This window comes from Solea solea, chromosome 10 (assembly GCF_958295425.1).
Source record: "Solea solea chromosome 10, fSolSol10.1, whole genome shotgun sequence".
Classification (NCBI taxonomy): domain Eukaryota; kingdom Metazoa; phylum Chordata; class Actinopteri; order Pleuronectiformes; family Soleidae; genus Solea; species Solea solea.
In genome coordinates, this window is record NC_081143.1 from 13,446,810 (window position 1) to 13,460,494 (window position 13,685).

General features: G+C 40.6%; 2 protein-coding genes across 3 annotated transcripts in view; one reads left to right on the forward strand and one right to left on the reverse strand.

Annotated features, from left to right (window-relative positions):
• The window catches only part of ctnna2 (catenin (cadherin-associated protein), alpha 2), a 252,270-nt gene that overhangs the window by 99,432 nt on the left and 139,153 nt on the right, over positions 1 to 13,685 (reverse strand). The window lies entirely within an intron of this gene.
• lrrtm1 (leucine rich repeat transmembrane neuronal 1) lies at positions 212 to 4,058 on the forward strand. Its single transcript, XM_058639884.1, has one exon. It carries the CDS (start codon positions 1,440 to 1,442, stop codon positions 3,015 to 3,017), a length of 1,578 nt encoding a protein of 525 aa, XP_058495867.1. The 5' UTR covers positions 212 to 1,439; the 3' UTR covers positions 3,018 to 4,058.

Sequence of the window (13,685 nt, forward strand, 5' to 3'; positions counted from 1 at the left end):
GAGAGAGAGAGAGAGCGAGACGGAGAGAGAGAGAGAGAGAGAGAGAGAGAGAGAGAGAGAGAGGGGGCGGGTGTCATTAATGCTTCTGGGTTAAGCCCAGCCCATTCTGAATATGTAAATGTCTCAGGCACAGAGAGGGGGGGAGAAAAAAAAGCAGCAAGAGAAAAGTGAAGAGGGGAGAGAGAGAGAGAGAGGAAGGAAGAGGAGGGGAGCAGCATGAACAAGCGAGTAAGCGATCAAGGGAAAGAGAGCGAGAGAGAGAGCGAGAGAGAGAGGGAAAGAGAGCAAGAACTCTGAATTGTGAGTGGCTTACGACACTCAGTGAACAGAAGGTGCTTCTGCATGCTCTGTCAGTGCACTGGTCTGCTGCAAGGGATTGCGCGCTCCTATGGTTCCCACATTTACCGCCCTGCCTGCCTACCAGTACCAGCCCTCAGCAGTCTCTTCCAGCTGGCTGAGAAAACAACCGGAGAGGAAGGGAATGAACAAAACCGGCGAGCTACAGGGAATACAAGCGGCTTCTTAACCACGATGAGCCATTGAGATGACAAGGAATACTGTTACACAAGAAAACAATGAACAGGGTTCACCTCTTAAATCCTCTTTTTTTTTCCTCTCTTGCATCCATCACTGAAAGCACGATTACTCGCTTGAATGGATTTAAACATTACAAGGCAGTGATTGCTTCTAATGGACAATAACATGTGTTGACAGATCTGCTGAAACTTAAGCAGGAACGGGAGAAGAACAGAAAACAGGAGCTATTTGAAAAGATCTTTCCTCGTTCCATTTTTTTTTTTCCTCCTTTCGCTGCTTGTCTCTTCTCTCCTCTGATCATTGCAGCAGAGGACTGCGGAGGAGCTAAAGAGACAGAGCTCATGCATACAGACAGGGGAACTTGCACTTCCTACCATCTCGCTGAAAGCTACTTGAATTCCTTCTCTTTCTGGCTCTTTCACTTGAGGAGAACTAAGACATTGTAAGCCTGCCAAGGATCTGGTGTCCACTGAAAAGGGAGACGGGAGGGGGGAGAATTTGTACCACAGTGGGGTCTTTTTTAGATTCGCACATAATTAGTGTTGGGGCACAAAGCGAGAGGCTGAATGGAGATTGTCAGCTTTTGGATAGGGGTGAGTAGGAATCTTTTCAAATAAGAGTGAGAACTTGTTTTCACCTGTCTACTATCCACCGACTGCTTGATATCTAATATAAGCACAGAGACTTTTCCTCTATCCTTTGATTTTTTTTTCCAAGGATTTCCTTGTTTGACAAAATAAAACAAAAACAGAGTACTTCTACCTACAGCTACAATACAAAACCTTATTGAAGGGGATATAAATTATTTAAATAAGACGTGATGATAAATACGGTGTGGAGGTGAAGAAACAATATCCAGAGTGGTTCAATGGACATTTTCTCAGTGACATCCCTGGATATTTATGCTAATGGATTTCCTTCTAATTGGTCTGTACTTAAAGTGGCCACTGAAGAAGCCCCCTGGGTTGATACTGTGTTCACTGGGCATTTTTTTAAGAATGATCCCTTTGGTAGAGGGGGTTTGTCCGAGGCTGTGCCGCTGCGACAGCAAGCTGCTGTACTGCGAGGGGCTCAACCTCACAGACATTCCCCGCAATCTGAGCAGTGCCATGGGCCTGTCCATGAGAGAGAACAACTTGACCGAGCTGCGTGAAGGCCAACTGGCTAGTTTGTCACAGCTCACCTGGCTCTATTTAGATCACAACAACATTGACATTGTAGAGGAGGCGGCATTTGAAAAGCTGAGACGAGTGAAGGAGTTGGACCTGAGCAGTAACCGGATTGAGAGTCTACCAAATGGTACCTTTAGGCCCCTCCCAAATCTGCGTATTCTGGACCTCTCATACAACAGGCTGCAGGCGCTTGAGCCCGACCTGTTCCACAGCCTTAGAAAGCTCACCAATTTGCATTTACGCTACAATGCTCTCAAATTTGTGCCAGTGCGGATTTTTCAAGACTGTCGGAGCTTGCAGTTTTTGGACTTGGGATACAACCAACTGCAGAGCCTGGCTCGAAACTCCTTTGCTGGTCTCTTCAAGTTGACTGAGTTGCACCTTGAGCACAATGAGTTGGTTAAAGTGAACCTTGCCCACTTCCCTCGCTTAATCTCTTTACGTACTCTGTACATGCACAACAATCGTGCTACAATTGTTGTCAATACCCTGGACTGGACATGGCATTTTTTAGAGAAGATTGATCTGTCAGCTAATGAAATCGAGTACATTGAGCCACATGTTTTTGAGAGTACACCCAACCTCAAGGTGCTAATGCTAGACTCCAATCGTTTGACGGCTGTGGACCAGCGCACCCTGGATTCATGGTCATCTCTGGACAGCATCACCCTGGCAGGGAATGACTGGGAGTGCAGTCGCAACGTGTGTGCCTTGGCCTCTTGGCTGAGTGCCTTCAGAGGCCAGCGTGACAGTTCCCTGCTGTGTTCAAGCCCCGATTCTGCACAAGGAGAGGATGTGTTGGATGCTGTTTATGCTTTTCAGCTGTGTGATGATCCCCCAGTGGAGGCAACTGCAGCAGGTCTGTACACCTCAACAAGGGATCTGGCCCAGGGTGGCTCTGTGTTCCTGGGCCCTTTTACTCCCAACCCTTATGAAGGTGAGGGGAGTGAAGTGGTCACAAGTTCCTTCACTGTCACAGTGGGCCACGATGACCTGGAGAGCACCATGCAGATTCATAAGGTGGTGACCGGCACCATGGCACTCATCTTCTCCTTTCTCATCATAGTGCTCATGCTTTATGTAGCATGGAAGTGCTTTCCAGCCGGAATAAGGCAACTGAGGCAGTGCTTCAGCAGTCAGCGTCGTAAGCAGAAGCAAAAGCAAAGTATGCAGCAGATGGCTGCAATTTCAACTCCGGAGTACTATGTCGACTATAAACCTAACCACATTGAGGGAGCTCTGGTGATCATCAATGAATATGGCTCTTGCACTTGCCAACAGCAACCTTCTCGGGAATGTGAGGTGTGACCCTACTTTGTGAGTAAATCCTTTCCTGCATTTGTCTGGATATACAATAAAGCCCCTTCTTTTGGATACACTGGGGGAAAGGAATATTATGGGATTGATGGATTAAAGGGAACTTTTGGACAGTTTTTACACAGCATCTCACTGTGATATAGAAGGAGTGTGCTTCATGCTGCTTGACTATTTCAAGGTGGATTTACTGCTACTGCTGTACTCTCCCAATTTGAGACTACAGGGCATAACATGCACCTGACTCTTGGACCTGTTGACGTTCAACAGAAAGGAGAGGAATTCATTAAGAGCAATGAGGCTTTTTCTTCTCACGGATTGATAACTGAGCTTTAATGTGTGTTTCTACTTCAGGACATTTGATTATTGTTTCAAAATCAGTTGGGGACACATACAAGAAAAAGACAAAGGAAAAAAAAAATATTTGTATTATGTAAAGAGAGTATTTGACAAGCATCTAAAATATATATAGAAAAAACACGTTTAAGTTGAAATAAAACTGTAAAAATAAAAGTCTGTGTAAAATATGTTAAAAGAAGAAGTGCAAGTGTGGACAAAAATGATACAAGCTAATCTATTTCTTTTTTGTAAACTACAAAAAAAATGTTTAAATAAATGAATTGCTATTCACTAAACTCATTTGTATGTGAGAAGCCTGTCAGAGAGGATGAGTGACAATAGATGCAGTCTTTGCGCTCATGGACTGGAGAGCCATGTCACTGCAGTGTATTGAACCAAAAAAAAAGGGAATACAAAAAAAAAGAAAAGAGAGAAAGGGCCAAGAGAATATCTGCATCTCATCTCCAATGTAAACTCCATGATCTGAATTTTCAATCTCTTCTCTGTTTTAACTTTCATATTTGTTGTTTTATCATTCACTGTGTTGGCTTGCTATCAATGTAGTTTCCCCCCTTCCCACTGCCTGTGTGTGAAACGATTCAAATGATCTATTTCATCTTAATCAGTAAGCATATTTTCATATTATTATATCATTATTTGTGTACCATCCAAGTAAAGAAAACAGAGTTTTAAAGATCTAAAGCTATGTCTCTCATTGTTTCTCCCTCTTTGGCTTTCACAGAGGACTGACGCCTCTTATCACTGAACCAAGCACACTGAAAACAACTGTCATTGAAACCATGCTTATTTACAATCCCAGCATTATTTAAATACTGTTAGAAACAATGGGAAAAAAAAACGAAACACCAGCTTCAAGGAAAATTTGCACATACGATATGCTCCACTGTGTTTTCATGTGATGTAACTGTTTGTTGAGGCCATTTTAAGGTGTATATAAAATATATATTTATATACACATACATAGAGTATATATGGCATATTATTTTGCTTCCTGTGTTCATTGTGTAATTAGTGCACTGGCAGATGCTGTGCTTCTTGGGTTCTTCGACATTAGCGGTGTGCTGTGCGTATCCCCCTCACATGGGGATACTGTGAGGGAGATGGAGGATCACCACAACTGCAGAGAGAGGGAACAGACTGCTCTCTAGTGTGCATATTCTCATACTGTGGCTGCATTTTACCTACTCCGCACCATATTCTTGCAAATTCAACAGGAGGGGCAACATCAGTGATGCATTTGCTGTGGCTTTTTGAAAAAAAGAAAAAAAACTAATCAATGCATCAAATTGCAAAGGGTTTTTTTTTGTGTGTATTTTCTTCGCTAATTAAAAGACAATGTTTACAACTTGTAAGTTAGCAGGAATAAAACAAATGTTTCAAGAACTGACTGACAATCATTATAGTCCCAAAAAAAGATTAAAAAAAAGTTACTATCAAAATCATCAGTATTGTTGTAAATGCAGCTGGTGCTGTGATGTTTGAAACAAAGGGTCAGAGAACCAGGTAAGACGTGGTCAGTTCCTACTTAGAGTGGACTTGGTGAGTTTAAAACTGGGGGCCATTCAGAGCCTGTCAATCCACCTGCAAATAACTGTGCTAAATGTTCCTGAACTGTCTATTTGAACTGAGCTAATAATCAGCAGTTCTTAAGGCTGTGATTAATAAAAGAGGCAAACTGAAATTTGACTTGATTCTAGTGACAATAGTGACAATATTACCTGCTGGATATACATAGTAAATTACACTCCCTTTGCCCAAACAGAACATTGGATTTATTTTTGCTATTCTCATCCATATAAACAGAGGGGGTGTGCTAGAAATTGCATTTCATTAACATTGTTCTTCTTATTATAATATTCAGTTGACAGCTAAGCACATAGGATAACAATCATTTTAAACAAAATTAACTTATTTCCATATTTACTACTAATAAATGAACGCTATATTTCCTGAGATTGTTGAACATGTTTCATCTCCCTTAGGTGACAGATCTCAAGAGAGTTCCGTCACCATCGCTTAGAAGTATTGAACCATAACACGGGTGACAAAATGTGTCTCTGTATATTTGTATTTATGCTTCTGTTCCAAGCTGTGTTATTAAGTTGTCCTCACACACATCCATTCCCAATGCCTAATTATACTTTGAATTTGAATCTGGCTTAAGAAGTCTGGACTTTCTACAATCATTAACATCAAACCCAATGCCTGAGGAAGTAGCTCATGTTGCAGGAAAAATAAAGTTTTTTTGTGAGCAATTTGTGAAGCTTCCTCTTGTCCTCAAAATGTGCATTATTATTATTATTATTTTTTTCTTTCCTTTTTGGCTTTTAACACATAGATAAACTGTGGAGCCATGTTTCAGGGAGTGATAATAGCATAACGTTTCTTTGTGGGATTTGGGTGTCCCACTTTAAGACTCACCATAGCTGTTAATCACAACTTGCCATATCATGTGAATGCAAATGAGTGCTCGAGGTATGGCTGGGCGTCATGATGTAAGCCGAGATTTATTTCATTCCCTCTACCTCAAATTCTATCTACTATTTCCAACCCCTTCCAACAGCCCCGATCAACACGCAGCTGCAGGGTAAATTTGAGGTTGTGAAGATTCATTTGTATAAATATTGGATGATGTCTGGCAAAGAGGCCAGTGCAGGCACTATTGATTTCATTTCACTCTTTTCTTAAACAAGCAACCAGGGCAAAAGGTGATGGAGAATGGCCTTGAATATTTTAAAAGCTTTGAGTCTAGAGAGCTGACGTTAAACTACTTTAGACGTGTCTCTATTCCTCCTCACCCCCCACCCACACCCCCTCTCTCTCTCTGTATCCACACTGCAGAGTGGAGAAAGAAAAAAAAAAAAACATCAATTCATCTCACTGACAATAGATCAAATCTCTGCTTGACCTAATCCTGGGGTGATAATTCCCCGCGGGAAGATATGTGCTCTCAAACAGTATCCATTATAAATGCCCTGATTGATGATACTCAGTAAAAATCAATACAGATGAGTGGTAACCAAAATGATCACAGTGGTAACAGATGTATTCTGTTACACACATTTTCAACTGGGGACCCATTGTTGAGAACAATATGTTTTATCTCTATCACAATTCATGATTATTCCCAGAACGGTGAGAGCGTTGACATGGTGATTCCGTAAACTAATCAGATGACTGCAGATCAGCCTGAGAAAAAGGAAAGGGTGTGATTCTGCATCAGTAGTTGACCAAGGAAGCATGACATTTGTTTTGTAATTTGCAGAGCTGCAGCTGTTTGCCAGCCAGAGGATATAAAGTGCAGGGGTCATGAGCACAATGCACTTACTTAATAATTTTCAAGCTACAGTAGAAAAAATAAAAATGTGGTGAATGTGTTCGGATGCAGTTATGTCTGCGCTTATTTGTGGTTATACATAAGCCCAACAGACCAACAAATGATGTGATGCCTAGTATGGGTGCTATGGACATAGGAAGTCACTAAAGAAAGGTGGATATGGAGGTAGAGTTAATGGCACAGAGCATAAAGGTCATGAAAATGAAATAGGAAAATGCAGAGGGGGGTGTGGGGCACAAAAACCCTGGCACTGTGTGTAGAACATATGACATGGGATTGTGCTAAAGGTCAAACAGTAACAACAGAGACCTGATAAACTCAAACGGTACAGGTTGTTGTTTCCTGAAACACAATTTAGCTCTACTATCAATCAGCAAACACACACACACACACACACATCTAGCCTCGTCCGAGTCGTGACTCTTGCTCAAACATTAAATCGCTCAAGAAAACCGCACGGACGCCTTTCTATAATGTAAACGCAACAGTGCAATGCAGTATACAACAAATGGTGTATGCACGGCTGTGTCCCCGAGTGTACTGCAGGGTCTTTGCCTGTGCGGCGGAGTGTCTTGTCAGTGACAAAACATCACTCTGCAGATCTTTGGGAAATAGCTTGCATCACACAACCTGCAGCAAAGCAGGAGGGGTTGCCTTAGAAATCTTTAAAAAATAAATTAACCTGGCTTCCTGTGAGGGGTATCGATTGGGCAACATTCTGCCTTCTCATTGGGACAGGGACTGTGCTGCATAATTCACGCTTAACACCCCCTCATAACTGGATGGAGAGCTAAATCATGGGTGGCAGCATGTACTGCAGTAGGCACTAAGGAGCTGGTGATGACTAATGACAATGAGTGGGTGGCTTTTCACTGCTTCTTTTATAACAGGTGGGTTCGCAGGATCAATATTCTAATCATCGTCAACATTACCTTTGAATACAAAACCCCCCAGATGAACACTTTTCTCTCCTATTGTTCATTCCCTTCTATTCCTCTTTTTGGATGCAGGTTCTGTTGCTCGTGTAATAAGACTGCACAGGGGAGTGCTACTAATACAGTCTCGGTGTAGTGTACATACAGAAACTAATGATAAATAAATAAAGTGCAAAGAGGAATTACACTCACATGCCATATTGTACAGAGGTATGCCATTTTACCTGGGGATTTAAATGTGAAACAAACACAGGGAAGCTCACAGTTTCCCTCCAAACCATCCACGTTAAATACATTTACATAAACATAAGTCTGACATGATGGTACAATTACAATAACTACTGAGGCAACAATTCTCCGTGTAGCCCTTTAGCTTTTAATGGCCACTGCTTCATTTACATGTGCCACGCTTAAGCAACACTGAATTACAGTAATGACTGGGGAGTCATTATTCTTACCCACATATGGTTTTATAGGTAGAACAGAGGCTGCAGAGAAAGGTGAAACTGGCTCGAGAACAGCTTGAATACATGTTATACTGAGTCTGAGGATAGACGAGGAAACACTGGTCTTATAATGAGGGTAATTGCTGCACACAGTCCTGCTTTTTGTTCTGTGGCAGGATTTTTTTTATTTTTTTTTCTCCCCCTTTTTCTTCTTATTCTGACATTTTTTGGCTTTTAACTCCTTCCACATAATACTTCAACATAAAAACTTAATTCGAACTAAAAGCAAAAGTCTGTCAAGGTGTGGTAGAGAGCAGTCGTAGACACAGCGCAACGCCGGGCACACAGTGATACAATAAGTTGTCACAGCACGTCAGCTTGTCACGCGCTGGTGCTCTTAAAGGGTCAGGAGTCAGGTGACGTCATATGCAGCTGTGCTGTATCCTGTCCTCCGCTGTGATAAGTCTCGCTCATACAGAGGTATTTAATTTGCAATTTGCAATTACAGCGACAGCCTTAATAGATGTCTTTGGATTTGAGATCAATTTCCTACTTTCAATCCCTCATTTTGCACTCATTTTCAACTTCTCTCTAAACACTGATGCATTGAATTACAAACGACTCAGTCATATCAATGTAATGCAGCATGTGAGATTGGCTTCATCGTGAGCAGAGGACAGTTTCTCCAAAAATGGCCTTCTCTAGTTTTTAATATTGTTATTATCACTCATTCATTGTCTACCACTTTACCTACCACATGAGGGTTCACGGGGGGGGCTGGAGCCAATCCCAGCTGACACTGGGCAAAAGGTGGGGTCCACCCCGAGACAAGTCGCCAGTCCATCACAGCGCCGACACCATTCACTCTCAAACTCAAACATACGGGCAATTCAGAGTGTTCATTTAAACTCTGCATGTTTCTGGAGTGTGGGAGGAAACCGGAGAGCCTGGAGAAAACCCACGCACACGCGGCAGAACATGCAAACTCCATGCAGAAAGTTGTTATTAATATGACTATTGCTACTGTGCATGTTGACGTCATTTGCTGTGGCCACGTTGGATTGATGGAGAACATAAAAGTTCAGGGACGGTCATTGAGATAATGCCTGGCAACAGCTGGGCCTGCATCTGGGGCTCCATGTAACCTGTATTAAGTGCAAATGTGGGTCAGCACCAAATATTAAGTGTACTAATGCTGGCGGAAGTGTAAAGATTAATTCAGGACTAGAAGCAGGATTTTCTATTCATCTGTCAGTGCAATTCATACCTTTACAGAGACACCCCGTCAAAAAATATTGGCTATGAAACCACCACAGCAACTTGGTTGAATTTTTGTAACACAGTCCTATCACACATTTATCAATAATCCTACACATGTCCATATTAAATAAAAAAAGGCCTGGAGACATGTATCCAACACATTCCAGCACCCACACAAGGATGGCAATCAATACAACGCAGCTTTCTGCGAGCGAATGTGTACTGTCAGTGCAAAGAGACAATTCTCGATAAAAAAACACAGTCAATTATTTTCAGTAACAAATTGTGTTCTGTGGAAATGAAGTGAACAGAGGGTCACAGTCTTTTACAAATTCAAAACGAAGAATAATTGTAATTAAACAAAACTGCTGTATATTTGCATTTCACATCAACAAGCTCTAAATCCATTTCTTCCACAGGTGACTGTGTAGAAATAAGATTATCTACTTGAAAATTAGACAAAAAAAGGGAAGAAAATGCTTTGGATTTTGTTTTTTTATGAATAACATCGTGCATCCTCACAGACCTCAACCACTTCTGAATTAAGCTTCTTCAGATGAACTCCCCGTTTCAAAAGATCAGATGTGGGCAACAGCAGCTTTTAAAATAACTCAAATGAAATAGATGAAATCTGCAAACTGCGTAATGATTTCAAAACAAAGCCCTCCACTTTGTGATTGTGACGACTGCTTACTCAGCAGACGTCGGCTCCACATTTAAATGAGCCATCGGTACGACTGCAACATGCTTCATTATTCATCTCTCAAGTAAAATGAATCCCAAACACTGCTTTATCTGCTTAAAGTATTGTCTTGCAGATACACCACAATAATACTTTCAAAGTATCGTTTTGAATAAAAGTTTACACAGGTTAAGGAAAGTAAAAAATGCACAGCATTTATCATTTCCCATTTATCTGATCAGTGTCAGGATGAATAAATGCTATTCTGCCTGCTCTCCTTGCTCCCTCTCTCTTCCCTATCTTTGACCACAGATTGGCATCTTTCCAGTAGCCAATGAGATTGGCTGCATAAAATGGAAATACTCCATTCTCCAAGTGTCAGCTGAGCAAAAAGGGAATGTGTTTACTGTTTGCAAAAACCATTGTGCTATGCATTTCTGGTGCAGTGAATACTTCAGATGCAATTTTGGTAAAGCTTCTCACTGTGACAGTCAGTGCATACAAGCTAATCCACCCCAGAGGCTTAGCAATAAATACAAGAGATGGACTTACCTGCCATATTCAATGGAGGGCAGGAGACCAACGAATGCATTGAGAATGAAAGAAAAGAGAGAGAGAACAAAAGAGGAAGGCTTGTTAAAACACTGCATACATGATTCTATTTGCATTTCAATTCCTGACATTAAAATAGTTTTGTGAAAGTATTTTCTCATTTCAAGTTCAACGTATTGCAGTGATATTAGACCGTCAGTGGTGGGGTATAATTGCATGTTTGCACTGCATAGACTAAACTGACAGAGCATTAAATGCCCTTACCTGTAACAACATTTTATTATACTGAACATCATTCTGCTAACCAACACTGCTGGTTCAAATATAAAAGCACGACATAAAATGCATCTGTAAAATGTGTTGAATAAAATTTAATGTTTGCCAATTTAGACACACAATAGCAAACCCAACACGTGCACATCATCAAGAACAGAAGTTTCATACATAATGAATATAGAATGGTCTATTTACTTTGACTGGAGAAGCAACATGATGGATTTGAGTAAGACTGAATGTGCCTTTCTCCAGCGGGCTTTCGTAATTCAGTGATAATCAAATGACTGCGTTCTACACATCCACTATTCTCTACAGGTGAGTAGCACATTTTCAATGTGTTCCTTCTTTTCAATTTTTATTTGGCATCTTCTCCAATCCAATCACTTTTGAAAATGAACACAATATTTTGAACAAAGTTCATTTACAATCATCAAAGATAATTGGGATTGTGGCAGCGACATTGTTGCAAGTGGGGTGGTGACAAATGGGAATCCTTTCCATAGCATTGACAAAAACAAATATGTGTGATGTATCTGTTTATATGTGTATATATATATGCATACATATATATATATATATATATGCATACATATATATACATATATATACATATATATCCAAGAGATATACTGTACATGCACCATATGTGTTATATATATATATATATACATATATATATAACACATATGGTGCATGTACAGTATATCTCTTGGATTCGTGACTCAGTCATGTGTTGAGAATGCATGGTCAGGTATCAAGTATTGTGGTCTGTGGATATTCAGTGGTTTGGGGACTCGACACACACATGAAGTAGTGCAAAAAAAAGTCTTTGTGTTTAAAGAAAAACAAACTGTAATACCAGAAGAGAAAGAAGAGAAAGTTTCTGGACCATATTTGTGTCTGTGACAAACACACAAACCACATGTAATGATGAGTGACAGACATACAGCTCTGACTGCTAGAATTAACTCTGCTAATATGCAAGACTAATTAAATCCTAGCTGTAAGATCAAGGTTTGACTGTAGGAATAGAATAAAAAAAAAACGTGTAACTTGTACACCTTTTTCTGTATTGACCTGTTACATTAGTTCCCAACTCAAGAACATTATTGATTTATTATTGACATTGCAGGGTTGCTACAGCAGTGTGCCATGGAGACTTTGGTATCAATCCAGAAAACGATTATGTATTTGCGGCATGTTATAATAACCTTATTTCCGATAAGGGTAGCATTTATAATGAGAACCTATTTTATGGGAGTGTGAAAAATAAAGGGGGTCTATCTGTGTTTTTTTTTTTTTAATACAGATAGATCTGCTTTATGGTCTTGACAATTCCTGCAACCTTAATCCTTTAAGTGTCATCTTCAACAACATTAATTCAGTCTTCCTGACAATCAATACGGTTGTTTCTGTCCCTGCTGTGTGGCTCAGTGTGCTGAGAATGAAAAGGCACATTGAAATGGGTTGGTGCATACATTCCCCCAAAAAAGGTGTTTGCTGCACTCTGCATGCACCAAGGACGCACAACAGTAAGGTCAGGATCACACGTCGGCAGAATACTGAATAAGTCGCCCTCCTGGGCTGGGATTCTGGATCCAGCTCATCCTCTCCTGTACAGTGGTAAAACATCCCATATCTCAAACTCCGCTGCCTCGGGAAGCTTGTGGAAATTTTTCAACATAAAGCACAAAGTCTGAGGAATAAGAAATAAAAAAAGGAACATGTTCGTTCGCTTTGGTCAGCTTAATAATCATTACAATCATTCTTATACTGTTACTAGGCAACCACACATTCTACACTACTTTCTTGCTATTTCAATAGCAAGTGACACTGCAACTAAATGAGGAGGACAATTACGCAAATCAGATACCATTTACTGTGACGAGAACCAGCCAATTCCACCTTTTTCTTAATAGCGTGTAATATATCAGTAGCATTGCTGTATATATAAAAAAAAAACAAAGACAGAAGAGAGCCAAAACTCTGTTCTTATGATTAAACAGCTGAGAACAAGCCGTAGTGGTGGTGTAGGCCATTTTTTTCCACACACAGCTGAATGCTTTCTAACTTGAGTTAGTACGGGCTTTCATAAAATACATGCAAGGTGTGCTAGGAGGATAAACACAAGGTGCCCTGGATACAGAAGCAGCATACAAAATCCTTTAGATCCACTGAACACAATTACAAAAGTCAGTGTTGGCTGCTTTGTGTGTGTGTTTGTGTGTGTGCGCGCAAACGTGTGTACGTGTGATCACCAGCTTTGCCTACTTTCTGTAAAGACCAAAGTCTTTCATTTCTACCAGGCTCATCCTTTGTTTTTTCTCTCAAATCACTTGGATTGGACTTGAAGTTGGCAAAAAAACAACGAGTCACTCTACTAAATGTATGACATTGCAAAAGATGCTTAAAGAAAAGGTAGATCAACATTGATTTGGCTGATTACAGTTCGCTTGATACTAAGAGCTTGGGTCTGTTGCACGAAAATAGAATTATGAAATCCAGGGCATCTGAGAAAGCGGGCCATAACCTATGCCACTAAAGTTAATCCTTTAAGTCCGTTGCACAAATGTCAAACCAGGTTGTGAAGGCGCAGCTTGGCCAAGCCAGTATAAGTGTAACTTATACTTAGAACTTAGACCCTGAGGTCGATCACAGATTTACAGATACAGAAATGGAGAAGACGTCTGTCACCATGTGATCGACAGCTTCTAATGAAAACTTACGAAGAGGCTTGATATGTAAAAAAAGTAATGCAGCCACTTTTAATAAAACCAGAGAAAAAGTCTGTCAGATAACATGAACACATAAACA

Bases quoted from the DNA above. Each gene is read 5' to 3' on its own strand.
- lrrtm1 (XM_058639884.1), top strand. From the start codon at position 1,440: ATGCTAATGGATTTCCTTCTAATTGGTCTGTACTTAAAGTGGCCACTG.